This window comes from Hemitrygon akajei, chromosome 5, assembly GCF_048418815.1.
Source record: "Hemitrygon akajei chromosome 5, sHemAka1.3, whole genome shotgun sequence".
In the NCBI taxonomy this organism is placed as follows: Eukaryota; Metazoa; Chordata; class Chondrichthyes; order Myliobatiformes; family Dasyatidae; genus Hemitrygon; species Hemitrygon akajei.
The window spans coordinates 196,151,622-196,175,290 of record NC_133128.1 but is presented as its reverse complement, the minus strand read 5'-3'; the positions used below and the strand labels follow the sequence as shown (position 1 = coordinate 196,175,290).

Sequence of the window (23,669 nt, the reverse complement as noted above, 5' to 3'; positions counted from 1 at the left end):
CAGAAAGTAAGGAGGCATGGGATCCAAGGGGACATTGCTTTGTGGATCCAGAACTGGCTTGCCCACAGAAAGCAAAGAGTTCATATTCTGCATGGAGGTTGCTGACCAGTGGGGTTCTGCAGGGATCTGTTCTGGGACCCCTCCTCTTTCTGATTTTTATAAATGACCTGGATGAGGTAGTAGACCGGTGCTGATGACACAAAGGTTGGGTGATAGTCTGGAGGGTTGTCAGAGGTTATAACAGGATATCAATAGAATGTAGAACTGGGCTGAGAAGTGGCAGATGGAACTTCAACCCAGATAAGTGTGAAGTAGTACATTTTGATAGGTCCAATTTGAAGACAGAATATAATATTAATGGTCAGAATCTTGGCAATGTGGAGGAGAAGGATCTGAGAGATCTTGACGTATGATGTGTTGGCATTCATCAACCGTAGGATTGAGTTCAAGAGCCGTGAGGCAATGTTACAGTTACAATATATAAGACCTTGATCAGACCCTTCTTGGAGTACTGTGTTTAGTTCTGGTCAACTCACTACAGGAAGAATGTGGATACTATAGAGAGTACAGAGGAGGTTTACAAGGATGTTGCCTGGGGAACATGCCTTATGAGAATAGTGAACTTGGCCTTTTCTCCTTGGAGTGACAGAGGATAAGAGGTAACCTTACAGACGTATAGAAGATGATGAGATGCATTGATCATGTGGATAGCCAGAGGCTTTATACCAGGGCTCAAATGGCTAACACAAGGGTGCATAGTTTTAAAGTGTCTGGAAATTGGTACCGAGGGGATGTCAGAGGTAAGTTTCTCACACGGAGAGTGGTGGGTGTGTGGAATGCACTGCCACTGGTAGTGGTGGTGGAAGCAGATACAATAGGGTCTTTTAAGAGCTTCTTAGATAGGTACATGGAGCTTAGAAAAATGGAGGACTATGCAGTAGGGAAATTCTAGGCAGTGTCTAAAGTAGGTTACATGGTCGGCAGAACATTGTGGGCTGAAGGGGCAGTAATGTGCTGTAGATTTCCATGTTCTATGTTTCTATGTTCTATATTTAAGGCAGAGAATGATAGATTCTTTACTGTTAAGGGCATGAAGGAATATGGGGAGAAGGCAGGAGATTGGGGCTGAGAAGAAAATTGGATCAGCCATGATTAAGTGGCGGAGCAGACTCAATGGGCCGAATGGCCCAATTCTGCTCCTACATCTTATAATCTAATAATTTCCCCTGATCCAGTTTAAAGTTCTACTACAAGATCCATATTTATCATTATCTACAGCTATCTTACAACTTAAGGAATTGTAATCACTATTCCATAACAGTTCTTCTACTGAGTGGTCAGTGGCCAAATGTATTACTCAACAGCGAGCCCAGTATGGCCCCTCCTCTGACTGGACTATCTATATACTGACTTAAGAAAACCTCCTGGATGCACCTCACAAATTCTGCTCTGTCTCAACCTCTTGCACTATGGAAGACCAAGTCTTTATTAGGGAAGTTGAAATCACGCACTACAACATCCTTTTAGTTTTTACACCTTTCCCTGATCAACCTGCATATCTGTTCCTCAAAGGCTAGTTGGCTACTCGGGGTGGTGGTGAGGTTTAGTATAATCCCATCAGAGTGACTGCATATTTCTCATTCTGAGTTCTACCCATCTCAACTCAGTCCATAATGTCCTCGCAGAGTGCATCTGTGATATTGCCCCTGATTAATAGTGCATCCTGGGTTAAGAGAAAAAAAAAGGAGATACGTAGCAGGTATAGGCAAGTAAGAAAAGATGAAGTGCTATGGAGTACAAGAAATGCAAGAAAACACTTAGGAAAGAAATCAGGAAAGCTAAAAGAACACATGAAGTTGCTCTAGCAAACAAAGTGAAGAACAACCATAAGGGAGTCTACAGATGTACAAATCTACAGAGCAAAAGGATAGCAAGGGACAAAATTTGTCCTCTGGAAGACCAGAAGGGTAATCCATGAGTAAAGCCAAAACAGATGGGGGAAGAACATAAATAATTTTTTTTACCTGTATTTACCCAGGAGATGGTCACAGAATATATAGAAGTGAGGCAAGGCAGCATCAACTTCGTGGATCCTGGACAGATTACAAAGGAAAAGGTGTTTGCTACCGTGAGACAAATCAGGGTGGATAAATCCCCAGGACCTAACAAGGTGTTCCCTTGGACCCTATAGGAAGAAAGTGCAGAAATTGCTGGGGGCCCAAGCAGAATTATTTAAATCACCCTTAGTGACAAGAGAGGTACCAGGGGATTTGTCAATGTTGTTCTGCTGTTTAAAAAAGGCTCCAAAGAGAAACCAGGAAATTATAGGCTGGTGAGTCTATGATATCAGTTGTGGGTAAGTTATTGGTACGTATTCTCTGGGACCAGATATACAAGTATTTGGATAGACATGGAATGATTGAGGATAGTCAGCATGACTCTGTGCATGGTAGGTCATGCTTAACCAATCTTACAGCATTTTTTCAAGGAAGTTACTACAAAACCTGTACAAAAAGGACGGGCTGCACCTGAACTGCAAAGGGACCAATATCCTGGCGGGCAGGTTTGCTAGAGCTGTTGGGGAGGGTTTAAACTAGTTTGGCAAGGGGGTGGGAATCAGAATGTGAGTGCAGAGATTAGGGTAGAAGGACAAGGGCATGATGCTATGTGTTCTGAGTTGGTGAGGAAGGACAGGCAGGGGACAAAACATAAATGTAGCCAGTTAGAGGGGTTGAAATGTGTCTATTTCAACGCTAGGGGTATTAGGAATAAAGGGGATGAACTTAGAGCATGGATCAGTACGTGGAACTACATTGTTGTGGCCAATCAAGGGTTTAGATGGGGCAGAGTTTGTTATGTGTGTCCAGGATGGATTCCTGTCACAGTATGTTGACAGGCCGACTAAGGGGAATGCCATACTAGATCTAGTATTAGGTAACGAACCGGCTCAGGTCACAGATCTGTCAGTGGGTGAGCATCTGGGGGACAGTGATTACTGCTCCCTGGCCTTTAGCATTATCATGGAAAAGGATAGAATCAGAGGGGACAGGAAAATTTTTAATTGGGGAAGGGCAAATTATGAGGCTATAAGGTTAGAACTTGCAGGTGCGAATTGGGATGATGTTTTTGCAGGGAAATGTACTATGGACATGTGGTCGATGTTTAAGGATCTCTTGCAGGATGTTAGGGATAAATTTGACCCGGTAAGGAAGATAAAGAGTGGTAGGGTGAAGGAACCATGGGTAACAAGTGAAGTGGAAAATCTAGTCAGGTGGGAGAAGGCAGCATACATGAGGTTTACGAAGCAAGGATCAGATGGGTCTATTGAGGAATTATAGGGTAGCAAGAAAGGAGCTTAAGAAGGGGCTGAGAAGAGCAAGAAGGGGGCATGAGAAGGTCTTGGTGAGTAGGATAAGGGAAAACCCCAAGGCATTCTTCAATTACGTGAAGAACAAAAGGCTGTTTGGATAAAAAATTGGCTTACAGGAAGAAAGCAGAGGGTAGTAGTGGAAGGGAAGTATTCTGCCTGAAGGTCGGTGACTAGTGGAGTGCCTCAAGGATCTGTCCTGGGACACCTGCTCTGTGGTTTTTATAAGTGACCTGGATGAAGATGCAGAAGGATGGGTGAGTAAGTTTGCAGATGACACGAAGATTGGAGGAGTTGTGGATGGTGCTGTAGGTTGTCGAAGGTCACAAGAGGGTATACAGAGGAATGCAGAGTTGGGCAGAAAAGTGGCAGATGGAGTTCAATCTGGAAGGATAAACCAGAAGGCTGAGTACAGGTTAATGGTCGGCTACTTAAGAGTGTGGATGAAAAAAGGGACCTTGGGGTTCAAATCCATACATCCCTCAAGGTCGCTGCACAGGTTGATAGGATAGTTAAGAAGGCCTATAGGATGCTAGGCTTCATTAATAGGGGGATTGAGTTCATGGGTAGAGAGGTCATGTTGCAACTCTACAAATCTCTGGTGAGACCGCACTTAAGAGTATTGCGTTCAATTCTGGTCACCTCATTATAGGAAGGATGTGGAAGCTAAGGAGAGGGTACAGAAGAGATTTACCAGGATGTTGCCTGGATTGGAAATCAAGTCTAATGAGGCAAGGTTAGCAGAGCTAGGACTTTCCTCTTTGGAGCGTGGAAGGATGAGAGGGGACTTGATAGAGGTCTACAGGATTATGAGAGGCATAGATAGGGTGGATAGCCAGTACCTGTTTCCCAGGGCATCAACAGCAAACACCAGAGGGCATATGTACAAAATTAAGGGAGGGAAGTTTAGGGGAGACATCAGGGGTAAGTTTTTAAACACAAAGGGTTGTGGGTGCCTGGAATGACTTGCCAGGGATTTTGGTGGCTAAAACATTAGGGGTATTTAAGAGCCTCTTGGACATGCACATGGATGAAAAAAAAAAGAGGGTTATGGGGTAGTGTGGGTTTAGTACTTTTTTTTAAAAGGAATATATGGGTCAGCACAACATCGAGGGTCGAAGGGCCTGTACAGTGCTGTAGTATTCTAGTGTCTCGAAAGCAGATGAAAGCAAGGCAGTGGCTGTTGACTACATGGACTTTAGTCAGATAAGGTCGTAAAATGGATTAGATATATGCTTTGTGGGAGGAAGCCAGAGGGTGGTACCTCTTTGAGTGGAGGCTGTGACAAATTGTATGCTACATGATAGCATCTGCAGATTTTCTCTTGTTTGTGATTGGTGTGCTACAGCGATCAGTGCTGGGTCCTTTGTTATCTGTCATCTGTCAGGGGTGTCAAACTCATTTTAGGTCACGGGCCTGATTGAGCAAAATGCAGCTTCATGCGGGCCGGATCAGTCGGACGCGTGTGAACGCAGCTTTCGTTGCCTCCGTTTTTTCAGCCTGCTCTCATGTGTCTCAGTCTCTGCTATAACTACAAAGTGTTTCACTTCACAAATTCCGTTTCTGTGAGCAAGCATTATTTTTATGATTGGTATTAACTTACAATCATAGGCTTCATATCGCTGGGCCATTAATAATTAAAATAATAGATCTATCTAAAATGATCTCGCGGGCCGGATATAATTGTACGCCGGGCCGGATATGGCCCGCGGGCCTTGAGTTTGACACCTATGATCTATATCAATGATCTGGATGATAATGTGGTTACTGGATCAGCAAATTTGCAGATGACACCAAGATTGGGAGTGTAGTGGACAATGAGCAAGGCTATCATGGCTTGCAGAGGGATCTACGTCAGCTGGAAAAATGAGCTGAAAATGGCAGATGGAATTTAATGTAAACAAGTGCGAAGTTTTGCACTTTGATAGGACCAACTAAGAAAGGTCTTACACAGTGAATGGTACAGCACTGAGGAGCGTGGTAGAACAAAGGGATCTGGGAATACAGGTACATAATTCATTGAAAAAGTAGTCACAGGTGGAGGTTGAAAGAGTGAAGAGATGTTGCTGGGTCTGGAGGACCCAAGTTATAAGGAAAGTTTGAATAGATTGGGACTGTATTGTTTGGAACACAGAAGATTGAGAGGATATTTGATAGAGGTATACAAAATTATTAGGTAGGTTAAATGCAAGTAGGTTTTTTCCATTGAGGTTGGGTGGGACTATAACCAGAGATCACCGGTTAAGGGTGAAAGGTGAGAAGTTTAAGAGGAACATGAGGGGAATCTTCTTCACTTAGAGAGGCATGAAAGTGTGGAATGAGCTGCCAGTACAAGTGGTACATGCTAACTTAATTTTTAACATTTAAGAGAAACATAGAAAAACTACAGCACAATATAGGCTTTTTGGTCCACAATGCTGTGCCAAACATGCACTTACTTAGAAATTACCTTGGGTTATCCATAGTCCTCTATTTTTTCAAGCTCCATGTACCTATCAGGAGTCTCTTAAAAGACTCTGTCATGTCCGCCACCACCACCATTGCTGGTAGCCTATTCCACCCACTGGAATGAAGTTTGGATAATAGGGATAGGGAATGCAGGTTGATGGGAGTAGGCAATTAAAATAGTTTCAGCATGGACTAGACAGGCAGATTGGCTTGCTTCTGTGCTGTACTTCGTTATGACTCTCCACACTACACCCCTTTTGCTTCCTATCTTTTCTAAAAAATCAAAACCCTGTAACATTAAGCATCTACTCCTGGTGCTATACTTCCCATCACCAACCAAGTTAAATCCTCCCAAGCAGCAGTAGTGAACTGTGCAATCAGGAATTCAGTTCCCTTCCAGTTAAGGTGCAATCTGTCTCTCTTATACAGGTCATCACTGCCCTAGGAGAGGCTCCAATGATCCAATGACCTGATATCCTACCCTCTGTACCAGTTCCTCATCTGCACATTTATATGTTCTACCTTTATATTCCTGGTCTAAGTAGCACGTGGCATTGGAAATAATCTATTTCTAAGGTACTGCTTTTCAGCTTCTTTCCTAACTCCTTGTACTCAGTACACAGACTGCTTCCTCCTTTCTACCTATCTCATTGGTGCCAAGGTGTACTCTGGCTCCTCACCCTCCCCCTTCAGAAAGAGAACATTTTTCAGCCACTCTGCGATATCCTTGACCTTGATACCTAGAAAGCAACACACCATTCTCATCTATTTTGCAGCCATAGAATCTCCTCTGCCCGTTAAATATTGAACTACCTACTGTATTACTAGAGTCTTGCCTAATTTTACCCTTCCATGGTCAGTGTCACTGACCTGTCTACCACTGCTGTGCCATAACAAGTCACTTTTACCAGCTAATAAGTTATCCCCACTCACAGTATCTGAAGATATATACTTGTTGCTGAGGGGAATAGCCACAAGGAGATTCCTGCACTGTCTGCCTCTTCCCCTTTCCTCTCCTGGTGTTCACTCAACTATCTGCAGCCTGTACCTGAGGTGTGACCACCTCACTGAAACTCTTGTCTGAGAACCTGGGTGAAAAACACTAAGAGAATATGGGTACATACAAAGAAAAAGAGAAGGAAAAATATAGAGAAGTGAAATTTAATGTGGATAAAGGAAATGATAATAGGAAAATCAATGTGAAAAGGAGGTGGGATAGCATTGCTGGTTAGAGAGGAGATTATCGCAATAGAAAGGAAGGACATTAGCCTGGAGGATGTGGAATTGATATGGGTGGAGCTGCATAACACTAAGGGGCAGAAAACGCTGGTGGGAGTTGTGTACAGGCCACCTAACAGTAGTAGTGAGGTTGGGGATGGCATTAAACAGGAAATTAGAAATGCGTGCAATAAAGGAACAGTAGTTACAATGGGTGACTTCAATCTACATATAGATTGGGTGAACCAAATTGGTAAGGGTGCTGAGGAAGAGGATTTCTTGGAATGCATGCGGGATGGTTTTCTGAACCAACATTTCGAGGAACCAACTAGAGAGCAGGCCATTCTAGATTGGGTATTGAGCAATGAGGAAGGGTTAGTTAGCAATCTTGTCGTGCGAGGCCCCTTGGGTAAGAGTGACCATAATATGGTGGAATTCTTCATTAAGATGGAGAGTGACATAGTTAATTCAGAAACAAAGGTTCTTAACTTAAAGAAGGGTAACCATGAAGGTATGAGATGTGAATAGCTAAGATAGTCTGGCAAATGATACTTAAAGGGTTGACGGTGGATATGCAATGGCAAGCATTCAAAGATCACATGGATGAACTACAACAATTGATCATCCCAGTTTGGCAAGAGAATAAACCAGGGAAGGTAGTGCACCCATGGCTGACAACGGAAATTAGGGATAGTATCAAGTCCAAAGAAGAAACATATAAATTAGCCAGAAAAAGCAGCACACCTGAGGACTGGGAGAAATTCAGAGTCCAGCAGAGGAGAACAAAGGGCTTAATTAGGAAAGAGAAAAAAGATTATGAGAGAAAGCTGGCAGGGAACATAAAAACTGACTGTAAAAGCTTTTATAGATACGTGAAAAGAAAAAGATTGGTCAAGACAAATGTAGGTCCCTTACAGTCAGAAACGGGTGAATTGATCATAGGGAAAAAGGACATGGCAGACCAGTTGAATAACTACTTTGGTTCTGTCTTCACTAAGGAGTACATAAATAATCTTCCGGAAATAGTAGGGGACCGAGGGTCTAGTGAGATGGAGAAACTGAGGGAAATACATGTTAGTAGGGAAGTGGTGTTAGGTAAATTGAAGGGATTAAAGACAGATAAATCCCCAGGGCCAGATGGTCTGCATCCCGGGTTGTTTAAGGAAGTAGCCCAAGAAATAGTGGATGCATTAGTGATAATTTTTCAAAACTCTTAGATTCTGGATTGGTTCCTGAGGATTGGAGGGTGACTAATGTAACCCCACTTTTTAAAAAAGGAGGGAGAGAAAAACCAGGGAATTATAGACCGGTTAGTCTGACATCGGTGGTGGGGAAAATGCTAGAGTCGGTTATCAAAGATGTGATAACAGCACATTTGGAAAGAGGTGAAATCATCGGACAAAGTCTGCATGGATTTGTGAAAGGAATATCATGTCTGACGAATCTTATAGAATTTTTTGAAGATGTAAATAGTAGAGTGGATAGGGGAGAGGCAGTGGATGTGGTATATTTAGATTTTCAAAAGGCTTTTGACAAGGTCCCACACAGGAGATTAGTGTGCAAACTTAAAGCACACGGTATTGGGGGTATGGTATTGATGTGGATGAAATGGTTGGCAGACAGGAAGCAAAGAGAGGGAGTAAACGGGACCTTTTCAGAATGGCAGGCAGTGACTAGTGGGGTACCGCAAGGCTCAGTGCTGGGACCCCAGTTGTTTACAATATATATTAATGATTTAGACGAGGGAATTAAATGTAGCATCACCAAGTTTGCAGATGACACGAAGCTGGGCGGCGGTTAGCTGTGAGGAGGATGCTAAGAGGATGCAGGGTGACTTGGATAGGTTAGGTGAGTGGGCAAATTCATGGCAGATGCAATTTAATGTGGATAAATGTGAGGTTATCCACTTTGGTTGCAAGAACAGGAAAACAGAGTATTATCTGAATGGTGGCCGATTAGGAAAAGGGGAGGTGCAATGAGAACTGGGTGTCATTGTACACCAGTCATTGAAGGTGGGCATGCAGATACAGCAGGCGGTGAAAAAGGCAAATGGTACGTTGGCATTCATTGCAAAAGGATTTGAGTACAGGAGCAGGGAGGTTCTACTGCAGTTGTACAAGGCCTTGGTGAGACCGCACCTAGAGTATTGTGTGCAGTTTTGGTCCCCTAATCTGAGGAAAGACATTCTTGCCATAGAGGGAGTACAAAGAAGGTTCACCAGATTGATTCCTGGGATGGCAGGACTTTCATATGAAGAAAGACTGGATCGACTAGGCTTATACTCACTGGAATTTAGAAGATTGAGGGGAATCTTATTGAAATGTATAAAATTCTAAAGGGATTGGACAGGCTAGATGCAGGAAGATTGTTTCCGATGTTGGGGAAGTCCAGAACGAGGGGTCACAGTTTAAGGATAAAGGGGAAGCCTTTTAGAACCGAGATGAGGAAGAACTTCTTCACACAGAGAGTGGTGAATCTGTGGAATTCTCTGCCACAGGAAACAGTTGAGGCCGGTTCACTGGCTATATTTAAGAGGACGTTAGATATGGCCCTTGTGGCTAAAGGAATCAGGGGGTATGGAGAGAAAGCAGGTACAGGGTTCTGAGTTGGATGATCAATCATGATCATGCTGAATGGCGGTGCAGGTTCAAAGGGCCGAATGGCCTACTCCTGCACCTATTTTCTATGTTTCTATGAAAACTTCATGGAAAATAAGAAAATTTTGCCAGAAATACGAGAGAACTGACAGTCTGGTGAGAATTTGAATGTGCCTTTACAAATATTGACTACTCAAGTTTTCTTCCAGAATTCTATAGAATTTTGGAATTATTCCTGTATAAAGACTGATCCTACTACTTCAAAGAAATAAATAAACAGAAAGCTTCCAGCACAAAGAGCTCCCATATTGAATCTAATAATAGAACTTCCAGGTAATATGCAAATTGATCCTGGACTTAGAAAAGAAAAGCCACATTTTAATAGAAGTTACTGTATGCTTGTCCCAGACCATCATAGAGTTGTTGTTTATGATCCAGAGAACCTCATGGTTGTCACTGAATATCCAGAGAAATTAAGCACTAACCTAAATATGTTTGTAGGATTTAAGTGTGGCTTGGTGGCATAGCTGCTAATGTTAAAGTCGTGGGCCAGGGTTCAATCCTATTCTTTGGTGCTCTATGTGTAGAGTTTTCCCTTTCCTCGACAATTGTGTGGGTTTCTCCTGGGAGCTCTAGTTTCCTCCCATATCCCAAAACGGACCACTGTAAATGGTACTATAAAGTGTAATGTTTTACCACAAAATACTGCTGTGTAGGTTAACGACAAAAGCGATCAAAGGAAAGTTGATGGCCGCAAAAGAGATAGTCACAGGGGTACAGGGAATGGAACGAACAAGATTGCTTCCAGAAGTTTACATGGAGATGAAAGGTCTGTTTATATGTTCTTATTAGACATCACTGACTACTTACCTTCCCAGCTCTCCAGGATTAGTCTGCAGCTTCCAGCTTGAAAATTATATGAACAATTTCTAGATTTGGATGTAGTATGACAACACCATTTCCTGGATGGTTAAACTAATACAAGTTGAAGCCTCTTCCATATGCTAAATAATTCTGGCAAAAGTCTCTGGTCTTTTTAGCCAATTCTTAAAAAGGGCAGCAAAATAGTTCAGGAATTAATGGTGCAGCCTAGCTCAAGGTACCTAGTTTTGATCATGACCTTGGGCAACATATATATGGAGTCTGCACATTCTTCCAATGACTATATGGAATTCATCCAGTTTCCTCCTATCTTCCAGAGACATGTTAAGGTTAACTGATAACTGTAAATTATTTCTTAGTGTAGATAAGTGGCAAAAGAATTAAAAGGAAATTGATAAGTGTACAGAAACATAGAAACCCTACAGCACAATACAAGCCATTCGGCCCACAATACTGTGCCGAACATATACTTACTTTAGAAATTACCTAGGGTTACCCATAACCCTCTGTTTTTCTAAGCTCCATGTACCTATCCAGGAGTCGCTTAAAAGACCCTATTGAATCCACCTCCACCACCATCGCTGGCAACCTATTCCACACACTCACCACTCTCTGCATAAAAAACTTACCCCTGACATCTCCTCTGTACCTACTTCCAAGCACCTTAAACCTGTGCCCTCTTGTGTTAACAAGAGAACAAGTAACACACACAATATGCTGGAGTAACCCAGCAGGCCAAGCAGCATCTATACAAAGCAGTACAGTCAACGTTTTAGAGTCCTGCTGAAGGGTTTCGCCCCAAAACGTCAACTGTACTCTTTTCCATAGATGTTGCCTGGCCTGCTGAATTCCTGCAGCATTTTGTGTGTGTTACTTGGATTTCCATCATCTACAGATTTTCTCTTGCTTGTGGAAGTATATGAGCAAAATATGTAGAAGAACCAACTGGAAATGGTTCCCTTCTAGGACCTGGCATGGATTCTGAGCGGCTTAACGACCTCCTGTGTCAGAGTAACCAAATAATATGCTCACCCGCTACATTAACTTTCTCTGCAGGGCTGGAGCTGGGGATTACTGTAGCAGTAGCATTTGTAGAGTTTATTCCTGTTCCATTTGAAATCATTAAGTTGTCCACTTTGGACTCCAGTTTTCCAAGTCGCTGCAAAATGTTGTCAAGGAGGACAGCTAATGTCTTCTTCAAATCTGCAAAATATTATTAGAGTCAAATTAGTAGCTGGTTTAACACATTACAGATATATTTTGTATTTGCTTTAACATTAAGGCATTTTATAATAATGCATTTACAGGCAGCATGTAAATTTTGACAAATATGTCATTCCAGTTAAACATAAAGCATGCTACAACTTTAACATTTACTCATTCATAATATAACTCAGAATTTCTGGTCAGAGTTCAAGCATTGCACTTATTGTTTACAATGAAAAGAAGCACTCTGAAAACCTGATTAAAGAACTACTTTTCCTTTGTGTGTGCCAAACAGGAATTCCTAGCTCCTGGCAACTAATCACATCAAACTAGCTGAGCAGCCAGTCATAAAAGATAAAATTAATACGTACTTGCCCTACCAATCCAATTTGTCACCTGCAGACTCTGTGTGGACATACAGGCTCAGATGCAAAAATTCAAACAAGCATACTCTCATCAAACTGTAGTCACAAGGCAATCCATGGATTTCCCTTGGCAACAACTAAGCCTCACTTAGTATACTGTTTTCACTTTCCCCTAGAATCCCATAAAAGTTTTTGACAGGAAAGAAGGTTAGGGATAGAACCTCACATCCTGTGAAAATAGGATAGCATTAAGAAAAAAAAACATTTCACAAATTGTCCAATGTCTATGATATGCATGGACTTTTAACAATAAACCTCAACGTATTGAACTAGAGCCTCAAACTGGAAAAACAGAAAAACATTTAAAAATGTAAAATAATGCAAGTAAAAATAAATAAAATTTTTCATCCTAATTTCCTGGCAAATTAATGGAGATTCCTATTTCATGCTATTTAATGGATTCTGCAACATACTGCTGAAAAAGAATCCCAATCCCTCAGGCTTCAACAATGGCATGTCAGCTCAACCCAAGTTTATAATGGCATCGTTCAAGACTTGTCCATACTTATCTCTTCTCATATCTGAAACTGCTATTCTCTTTATGTGTACAGGTAGTTCCCGAGTTACGAACGTCCGACTTATAACAACTTGTACTCATGAACCGCAGAAGGAGAACGCCGTCTGCCATTTTAAGTCATTGCTGTTGACACTGTGTTGAGTGTTTAACTTTGTATTTGGCTTAAATTTTTCTTAGTAAGATTCACCCTGACCCCCCCCCACCCCCCGGCATTCCGGTCGGCTGGTGGCGCAGTGAGATCAGCGCCGGGCTGGAGAACGGAGGTTCCCGAATATGACTTAGTGACAGACTGCTCCCATGCTGGGTTGATGTCAATCCAGTGACTCCCGTACCATCCGTGCCAGGTTGATGTCGAGTAGAAAAAACACTGCCACCTCCAGTTTAAATTCCCACGCGGAATATTGTTGCGGATCAAATACCCAAACCCAGCACAGCCCCCACTTGTCCCACTTAGCCTGTCTCAGTGCGGTGGTCCTTAGGACCCAGCGGAGCTCGGGACCCGCCGCCCACAGTGTTTCTGTTCCATTGACGGGAAGCGATCGCGATTGAAAATAAAGTGGAAATAATAAAGCGTTTGGAAAGAGGTGAAACGCCATCAGTCATTGGAAAAGCGTTAGGCTACAGTTGGTCAACGATCGGAACAATTTTAAAGGATAACGGATAAAGTGAGAATAATGGAGCATGTGAAAGGTCCTGCCCGATGAAAGCTACAATTATTACTAAGCAACGCAGTGGTTTAATTATTAGAATACATACGTTTCTTAAGTGTTTTATATGCATAGAAAGGTAAAATATATACTATATACTAAGACAAACATATGACTAACTGATGCTAAATAATACAAGATGTACTGGTTCCGACTTACGTACAAATCCGACTTAAAGATGGACTCAGGAACGGAACGCGTACGTAACCCGGGGACTGCCTGTATAGCTAGCACTCACTAACAGGAAACAGGTGTTAAATAAGTGTTGCTTATCAGGTTTATCAGACTGTGTTTTCACTGTTCTTTAAGAGAGTTCAAAAGACTTATGACTCTTTCAGAGAAAATATTTTGTTTCATTTGACTTCCATGGGTGATCCTTTATTTTAAAAACAGAATCAGAAATCAGGTTTAATATCACTGGCATACAAACTATAAGATATAAAGGTTTCAAAAGTACATTTAATGTCAGAGAAATGTATACAATATACATCCTGAAATGCTTTTTCTTCGCAACCATCCACGAAAACAGAGTGCCCCGAAAGAATGAATGACAGTTAAATGTTAGAAGCCCAAAGTCCCCTCCAGCTCCCCCTCTTACACATAAGCAGCAGCAAAGCAACTATCCCCCTCCCCCCACCAGCAAAAAAAGCATCAGCACCCACCACCGAGCACTCAAGCACGTAGCAAAGCAACAGCAAAGACAGACTTCCAGTACCCCAAAGACTACTCATTACCCAGTATTCGACATAACACAGGCTCTCTCTCTCCTTAATAAAGGGAGAAAGAGGTGCCTCAGTTTCACATTTCACAGCAAGAGGGGAGATATAACCCACAACTCACTGATTTATGAAGTTAAAATTCCATTACATCGCTTTTTCCAAGCTCTGTGCCAAAAGATCTCGGGTCTCTGTACACACAACCAGAGATCTTCCACGACACACCGATTTCCTGCCAGGACACCAACCTTCATGCAGAATTGGGCCATTTGACCCATATATTGTGAGTTTTTTTGTTATGCAGCAGCAGTACATAATGTGTCTTCAGGCTCCTGTACCTCCTCCTTGATGGTAGCAATAAGAAGAGGGCACATCCTGGGTGGTGGGGGGTGGTGTCCTTAATGATGGCTGCCTCCTTTTGAGGATTCGCCTTTTGAAGATGTCCTTGATGCTGGGGAGGCTAGTGCCCATGATGGAGTTGGCTGAGTTTACAACTTTCTACAGCTTTTTCTGATCCTGTGCAGTGGCCCCTCCATACCAGATGGTGATGCAATCAGTTAGTAAGCTCTCCATAGTACATCTGTAGAAATTTGTGAGTATCTTTGGTGACATGACAATTCTCCGAATGAAATATAACTGCTGTTATGTCTTCTTTGTAATTGCATCAATATGTTGATCCAAGGATAGATCCTTAAGATGCTGACACCCAGGAACTTAAAACTACTCACCCTTTCCACTGTTGATCCCTCAGTGAAGACTGGTGTGCATTTTCTCAACTTCCCTTTCCTTAAGTCCACAATCAATTTCTCAGTCTTACTGATGTTGAGTGCAAGGTTACTGTCACAACACCAGTCAACCAGCTGATCTACCTTCCTCCTCTACCCCACCTCCTCACCATCTGAAACTCTGCCAACAATTGTGGCATTGGCAAATTTATAGATGTCATTTGAACTGCGTCTAGCCACAGTTCCAAGTGTAAGGAGAGTAGAGCAGTGGGCTAAACATGGATCCTTGAGGTTGTCAGCGAGGAAGTGCAAAGAGAGTGATGTTATTTACTATCTGCAGACTATGGTCTCCTGGTGAGGAAGTCAAAGATCCATTTGCAGAGGGAGGTAGAGATGCCCAGGTTTTGGAGCTTGTTAATCAAAACTGAGGGTATGATTGTGTTGACACAGAGCTGTAGTCAATGAGGAGCAACCTGACATAGGAATTACTATGTCAAGGTTATCCAAGGCTAAACGGAGAGCTGGTCAGATTGCATCCACTGTAGACCTATTGTTGTAAAAAGCAAACTACAGAGTATCCAAGTCCTTGCTTAGGCAAGAGTTCATTCTACCCATGACTAACCTTTCAAAGCACTTCTTCACAGTAAGTGTGAGTGCTGCTGGGTGATAGTTATTAAAAGACTATAAGATATAGAAGGAGAATTAGGCCATCTGGCCCATTGAGTCTGCTCCGCAATTCAATCATTCCATGTCCAATCAAGAACCCATCAATCTCTGCCTTAAATACACCCAGTGACCTAGCCTCCACCGCTGCATGTGGCAACAAATTCTACAAATTCACCATCCTTTGGCTAAAGAAATTTCTCCACATTTCTGTTTTGAAAGGGTGCCCCTCTATCCTGAGGCTGTGCCCTCTTGTCCTAGACTCTCCCACCATGGGGAACATCCTTTCCACATATACTCTGTCCAGGCCTTTCAACATTCAAAAGGTTTCAATGATATACCCCCCTCATCCTTCAGAATTGCTGCAAGTACAGACCCAGAGCCATCAAACTTTCCTCATATGATAACCCTTTCATTCCTGGAATCATCCTTGTGAACCTCCTCTGGGCCCTCTCCAATGCCAGCACATCTTTTCTAAGATGAGGGGCCCAAAACGTTCACAATACTCAAGGTGAAGCCTCTCCAGTGCCTTTTGGAGCCTCAGCATTTTAGACTTCTTGAAATGAATGCTAACATAGCATTTGCCTTCTTCACCACCGACTCAACCTGGAAGTTAACCTTTAGGATGTTCTGCACAAAGACGCCCAAGTCCGTCTGCATCTCAGATTCCTGGATTTTCTCTCCATTTAGAAAATAGTCCACACATTTATTTTTACTACAAAAGTGCATGACCATGCATTTTCCAACATTGCATTTCATTTGCAACTTACTTGCCCATTCTCCTAATCTGTATAAGTCCTTCTGCATCCTACCTGTTTTCTCAACACTACCTGTCCCTCTTTGTATCATCTGCAAACTTGGCAACAAAGCCTTCTATTCCATCATCTAAATCATTTATATGCAACATAAAAAGAAGTGGTCCCAACACCGACCCCTGCGGAACACCACTAGTCACTGGAGCCAACCAGAATATGATCCTTTTATTCCCATTCGCTGCCTCCTACCAATCAGCCAATGCTCTAACCATGTTAGTAACTTCCCTGTAATACCATGCGCTCTTAACTTGGTAAGTAGCCTCATGTGTGGCACCTTGAAAAAGACCTTCTGAAAGTCCAAATATACAACATCCACTACATCCCCTTTATCTATCCTACTTGTAATCTCAAAGAATTCCAACAGGTTTGTCAGGCAGGATTATCCCTGAAGGAAACCATCATGACTTTGTCCTATCTTGTCCTGTGTCACCAAGTACTCCACCATCTCATCCTTAACAAATGACTCTAATAACTTCCCAACCACTGAGGTCAGGCTAACTGGTCTATAATTTCCTTTCTGCTGCCTTCCTCCTTTCTTAAAGAGTGGAGTAACATTTGCAATTTTCTAGTCCTCTGGCACCATGCCAGAGTCCAATCATTTTTAAAAGATCTTTTCTAATACCACCACAATCTCTAATGTTACCTCTTTCAGGTCCCTAGGGTGCAATTCATCTGGTCCAGATGATTTATGTACCCTTAGGTCTTCCAGCTTTTTCAGCATCTTCTCTCTTGTAACAGTAACTGCACCCACTTCTCTTCCTTCACACATAGAACATCAGGCACACTGCTAGTGTCTTCCACAGTGAAGAATGACGCAAAATACTCATTTAGTTCATCAGCCATCTCTTCATCCTTCATTATTATTTCTCCTGCATCATTTTCTAGCGATCCTATATCCACTCTCAGTTTTCTTTTATTTTTAACATACTTGAAAAAACTTTGACTATCCACTTTGATATTATTTGCTAGCTTGCTTTCATATTACATCTTTTCTCTTCTAATGATTTTTGGAGTTGCTCTTGTGGGTTTCAAAAATTCCCCAATCCTCTATCTTCTCACTAATTTTTGCTTTATAACAGGATTATCGGCAGCTCATCCTGTTCTTCTTTTGACTGTAACAAAATGACTCAAGTTATAGATTCCACCACAAGGGGAAGAAGCATCCTTTCAGCAAAAACCCTGTGAAGATCCCCCAGAAAGTAGTGTGTTTCAATCAAGTCCCCTGTCGTTCTTATAAACCTCAGTGTTAAAAGACTAGCAGGTCAAAATTTTCCTCACAAAACAATGCAGTAAGACATTCTAAAAGAGAAAATTATTTTAAGATCAGATACATTGTTATGCAGAGTACATATATCTCAGTAAGCCAACAATGCCCAAGACATTGTGCAATTAAGAAAAACTGCAGGATATTTTTAGTGGGAGTTATTCATATATATCCTGAAATTCATCTGTTCAATAATTGCCCTTAGTTTTGGGGCTGAATGCAAGTGAAGGTACACAGACAGGAAATTTCAAATTTCTGTTTTTACACTATACATTCATGAAAATATGGAAATTGCTATGTTTCACAGAACAATAATCATGGCAAATACCATTAGTTTCATGGCATTATCAAAATAAAACCTCAGCCATGAGGAACTATTCCTGAGACACAAGGGATTCTGCAGATGCAGGAAATCTTGAGCAACACGCACAAAATGCTGTGGGGTTTCAGCAACTCAGGCAACATTTATGCAGGGAAATAAACAGTTGACATTTCAGCCTGAAACATCGAAATGAGATAGAATTGTTAGGGAAAATTAAGTCACAGAATGCAAAGAGACAAAATCTGAAAAACAAATTGCTTTATGTGATCTGAATATAAATAACTAAACCAATTGTTCATTCACTTAGTGATGATTGGATTAAGGGAGTGAAGCAGGGGGCCTAGCTACCAGGAGAATACCTAGGCTGAGGGAAAATAATGGATGAAACAAGGACCCAGCATCATAAACTAGAAGAAAGATTGTGATTCAGTATTCAAAATGTGAAAATGGAAATTAGACTTTAAGAAAATCAGAAGGTATTTTTCTCAAAAACTGGAAATAGGAACGGTGAAGGTTTCTTTTCCTGAAATACATTGCCAGGAAGCTGACGAAACACATTGATGAAGGAGGAGCAGTAGATGTACTGAATATGGATTTCAGTAAGGCATTTGAAAAGGTACCCCATGCAAGGCTTATTGAGAAAGTAAGAAGGCAGGGGATCCAATGGGACAATGCTTTGTGGAAACAGAACTGGCTTGCCCACAGAAGGCAAAGAGTGGTTGTAGATGGGTCATATTCTGCATGGAGGTCGGTGACCAGTGGTGTGCCTCAGGGATCTGTTCTGGGACCCTTACTCTTTGTGATTTTTTATAAATGGACTGGATGGGGAAGTGGAGGGATGGGTTAGTAAATTTGCTGATGACACAAAGGTTGGGGGTGTTGTGGATAGTGTGGAGGGGCTGTCAGAGGTTACAGCGGGACATTGATAGGATGCAAAACTGGGCTGAGAAGTGGCAGATGGAGTTCAACCCAGATAAGTATGAGGTGGTTCATTTTGGCAGGTCAAATATGATGGCAGAATATAGTATTAATGGTAAGACTCTTGGCAGTGTGGAGGATCAGAGGGATCTTGGGGTCCAAGACCATAAGACACTCAAAGCTGCTGAGCAGGTTGACTCTGTGTTTAAGAAGGCATATGGTGCATTGGCCTTCATCAATTGTGGGATTGAGTTGAGGAGCCGAGTAGTAATGTTGCAGCTATATAAGACCCTGGTCAGACCCCACTTGGGAGTACTGTGCTCAGTTTTGGTCGCCTCACTACAGGAAGGCTGTGGAAACCACAGAAAGGGTACAGAGGAGATTTACAAGGATGTTGCCTGGATTGGGGAGCATGCCTTATGACAATAGGTTGAGAGAACTCGTCCTTTTCTCCTTGGAGCGGCGGAGGATGAGAGGTGACCTGATAGAGGTATACAAGATAATTGCAGGCATTGATTGCGTGGATAGTCAGAGGCTTTTCCCCAGGACTGAAATGGCTAGCACGAGAGGGCATAGTTTTAAGGTGCTTAGAAGTTCGTACAGAGGAGATGTCAGGGGTAAGTTTTTTTCCGCAGTGTGTGTGGCTGCTGGCAGTGGTGGTGGAGGCAGAAACGATAGGGTCTTTTAAGAGACTTCTGGATGGCTGCATGGAGCTTAGAAAAACAGAGCACTGTGGGTAAAACCTAGGTAGTTCTAAGGTAGGGACATTTCCAGCACAGCTTTGTGGGCCGAATGACCTGTATTGTGCTGTAGGTTTTCTATGTTTCTATAATTTAGTTGGAAAATATGGCTACCCACAATATCCAGATTTCCTTCAAGGATACAAAGTACATGCAATCAACCAAAAAACTGAAACAAAATCATGTAAAAAGTGGCACTTGAGGCATATAGGGGGATTTTGTGGCGAGGTCACAGAAAAATTATTGGATATACCTGTACAGCTCAAACACCAAAAACATCTGCAGATGCTGGAAATCCAAAGAAATGCACACAAAATGCTGGAGGAACTCAGCAGGTCAGACAGCATCGATGGAAATAAATAAACAGTCGACGTTTTGGGCCAAAACCCTTCATCAGGACATTCCTTCCAGTTCTGAAGGATCTCGGCCTGAGACATTGACTGTTTACTCTTTTCGAAAGGTGATGCCTGGCCTGCTGAGTTCTCCAGTATTTTGTGTGTGTGCTTTGGATTTACATCTGCTAAACTATAATCACAGAAACTTTTGGCCTATAGTTTCCCTATACTTTTGTATACTTGATGATACTTTTGTATCATCAAGATAAACTAGCAATTTTCCTACTTCCTCATGACCCAAAAGGGCGCAAGGAACTTGACTCCAGGGATTGCAGCTACAACATCTGGAAGTCCACCATTGCTCCAGGAAAAGAAAGATCATAAATCCATAAGATATAGGAGCAGAAGTAGGCCATTTGGCCCATCGTGTCTGCTCCACTCTTCAATCGTGGGCTGATCCTATTCTTCCAGTCATCCCCACTCCCCCGCCTTCTCCCCATACTCTTTGTAGTGTTCTCATGCAGATGTAAAAACTCTGAACGAAACACCTAGGTAAACCGTAGTCAATGAGGCAGGATCCCAGTAAGATTAACCGTTTACTGTTCGCTCTTCCACATTAACGTATGGTGAAAACTGTTGATAAAACAATACAAAATATATACAGTATTTGTTTCCTTCTTAGCATCACATTTACATCATAAATACTTGTAAAAGTAAAACTACAACAAACTATATTACATTAAAGTACAACATACTGTCAGAATCTACCTACACCATCAACTGGCTTTAAATACACTTCACACAAACTATCCAGCAACGCTTTCAATAGCAAAGAAAATAAACTTTATCAACCGCCATTACTTTTAACAGTATCAGCATTAACATTTTTACTTCAACATATTGATTATCATATAAACTTATGGCGTTGCTTCTATGATGTTTCTTAGTGCGTAGAAATGGAACTTTTCTCGCGCTGATCCTGCACACACAAGCCCCCTCCTTCTCGTTTCTCCAAACTGGTATTTTCCCACAAGACGCAGCGAAACTGGGTGTGACGTCATCGCATGCCGCAATATATCACAGACAACAAATTTACTTTCAACAACCTTAACTTCAACTAGAAAATAATTACAAACAAATTACTAAAGCGAAAATGTAATAAAACTAAAAAAATGCCTTAAGGGCAACACACCCTTTGATGCCCTGACTAATCAAGAACCTACCTATCTCTGCCTTAAATGCACCCAATGACTTGCCTCCACAGTCACACGTGGCAACAAATACCACAGATTTACACTCTCTGACTAAAGTAATTTCTTCATATCTCTGTTCTAAATCGATGACCTTCAATCCTGAAGTTGTGCCCTCTCAACCTAAACTTCCCTACAATGGTTAATAACATTGCCATATCTAATCTGTTCAGGCCTTTTAACATTCCAAATGATTTATGAGATCGCCCCTCATTCTCTGGAACTCCAGGGAATACAGCCCAAGAGCTGCTAGCCTGATAGAGTTCTTTGAGGAGGTGACCAGGCATATAGATGAGGGTAGTGCAGTGGATGTGATCTACATGGATTTTAGTAAGGCATTTGACAAGGTTCCACACGGTAGGCTTATTCAGAAAGTCAGAAGGCATGGGATCCAGGGAAGTTTGGCCAGGTGGATTCAGAATTAGCTTGTCTACAGAAGGCAGAGGGTCATGGTGGAGGGAGGACATTTGGATTGGAGGGCTGTGACTAGTGGTGTCCCACAAGGATCTGTTCTGGGACCTCTACTTTTTGTGATTTTTATTAACGACCTGGATGAGGGGGTAGAAGGGTGGGTTGGCAAGTTTGCAGATGACACAAAGGTTGGTGGTGTTGTAGGTAGTGTAGAGGATTGTCAAAGATTGCAGAGAGACATTGATAGGATGCAGAAGTGGGCTGAGAAGTGGCAGATGGAGTTCAACCCGGAGAAGCGTGAGGTGGTACACTTTGGAAGGACAAACTCCAAGGCAGAGTGCAAAGTAAATGGCAGCATACTTGGTAGTGTGGAGGAGCAGAGGGATCTGGGGGTACATGTCCACAGATCCCTGAAAGTTGCCTCACAGGTAGATAGGGTAGTTAAGAAAGCTTATGGGGTGTTAGCTTTCATAAGTCAAGGGACAGAGTTTAAGAGATGTGATGTAATGATGCAGCTCTATAAAACTCTAGTTAGGCCACACTTGGAGTACTGTGTCCAGTTCTGGTCGCCTCACTATAGGAAGGATGTGGAAGCATTGGAAAGGGTACAGAGGAGATTTACCAGGATGCTGCCTGGTTTAGAGAGTATGGATTATGATCAGAGATTAAGGGAGCTAGGGCTTTACTCTTTGGAGAGAAGAAGGATGAGAGGAGACATGATAGAGGTGTACAAGATATTAAGAGGAATAGACAAAGTGGACAGCCAGCGCCTCTTCCCCAGGGCACCACTGCTCAGTACAAGAGGACATGGCTTTAAGGAAAGGGGAGGGAAGTTCAAGGGGGATATTAGAGGAAGGTTTTTCACTCAGAGAGTGGTTGGTGCGTGGAATGCACTGCCTGAATCAGTGGTGGAGGCAGATACACTAGTGAAATTTAAGAGAATACTAGACAGGTATATGGAGGAATTTAAGGTGGGGGGTTATATGGGAGGCAGGGTTTGAGGGTCGGCACAACACTGTGGGCTGAAGGGCCTGTAATGTGCTGTACTATTCTATGTTCTATGTTCCTCATACGGTAACCCTTTCATTCCTGGAATCATTCTCGTGAATCTTCTCTGAACCGCTCCAATGTCAGTATATCCTTTCTAAAATAAGGAGACCAAAACTGCAAGCAATATTCCAAGCGTGGCCTCACGAGTGCCTTATAGAGCCTCAACATCACATCCCTGCTCTTATATTCATACCTCTTGAAATGAATGCCAACATTGCATTTGCCTTCTTCACAACCAACTCAACCTGGAGGTTAAACTTCAGGGTATCCTGCAGAAGGACTCCCAAGTCCCTTTGCATCTCTGCATCTTGAATTGCTCCCCATCTGAATAATAGTCTGCCCATTTATATCTTCTACCAAAGTGCATGACCATACACTTTCCAACATTGTATTTCATTTGCCACTTCTTTACCCATTCCCCTAAACTAAGTCTCTCTGCAGGCTCTCCACTTCCTCAACACTACCCGCTCCTCCACCTATCTTTGTATCATTGGTAAATTTAGCCACAAATCCATTAATCCCATAGTCCAAATCACTAGCATACAGCGTAAAAAGAAGTGGTCTCGACACCGACCCCTGTGGAACTCCACTGGTAACCGGCAGCCAACCACAGTAGGATCCCTTTATTCCCACTCTGTTTTCTGCCAATCAGCCAATGTTCCACCCATGATAGTAACTTCCCTGTAATTCCATGGGCTCTTATCTGGCTAAGCAGCCTCATGTGAGCACCTTGTCAAAGGCCTTCTGAAAATCCAAGTACACCACATCTGCTGCATCTCCTTTGTCCACCCTGCTTGTAATTTCCTGAAAGAATTGCAGTAGGTTAGTCAGGCAGGATTTTCCTTTCAGGAAACCATGTTGTCATGGCCTATCTTGTCATGTGCCTCCAGGTACTCCATAATCTCATCCCTAACAATCAATTCGAAGTAGTTGCCAGGGGGAAAGTTGGGCCAGGCTGAAGCATCGGGAACACAATCATTGATCCCTCATATCCTCCTAGCTAGCATATAGTTATTAGACAGCAAGATACAAGACCTCAGGACAAGATTACTGTATCGAAGAGAAATGAGGGATTGGTGAGTTCTCTGTTTAA

At 42.4% G+C, this 23,669-nt stretch overlaps 1 protein-coding gene across 4 annotated transcripts in view; it reads right to left on the bottom strand.

Annotated features, from left to right (window-relative positions):
• Positions 1–23,669, bottom strand: part of mgat5 (alpha-1,6-mannosylglycoprotein 6-beta-N-acetylglucosaminyltransferase) — a 220,700-nt gene that overhangs the window by 115,502 nt on the left and 81,529 nt on the right. For all 4 annotated transcript variants that reach the window (XM_073047601.1, XM_073047602.1, XM_073047603.1 and 1 more), the window contains one exon: positions 11,545–11,715. In XM_073047601.1, coding sequence (XP_072903702.1) covers positions 11,545–11,715 — 171 coding nt within the window. The remainder of the gene's footprint in view (positions 1–11,544; positions 11,716–23,669) is intronic.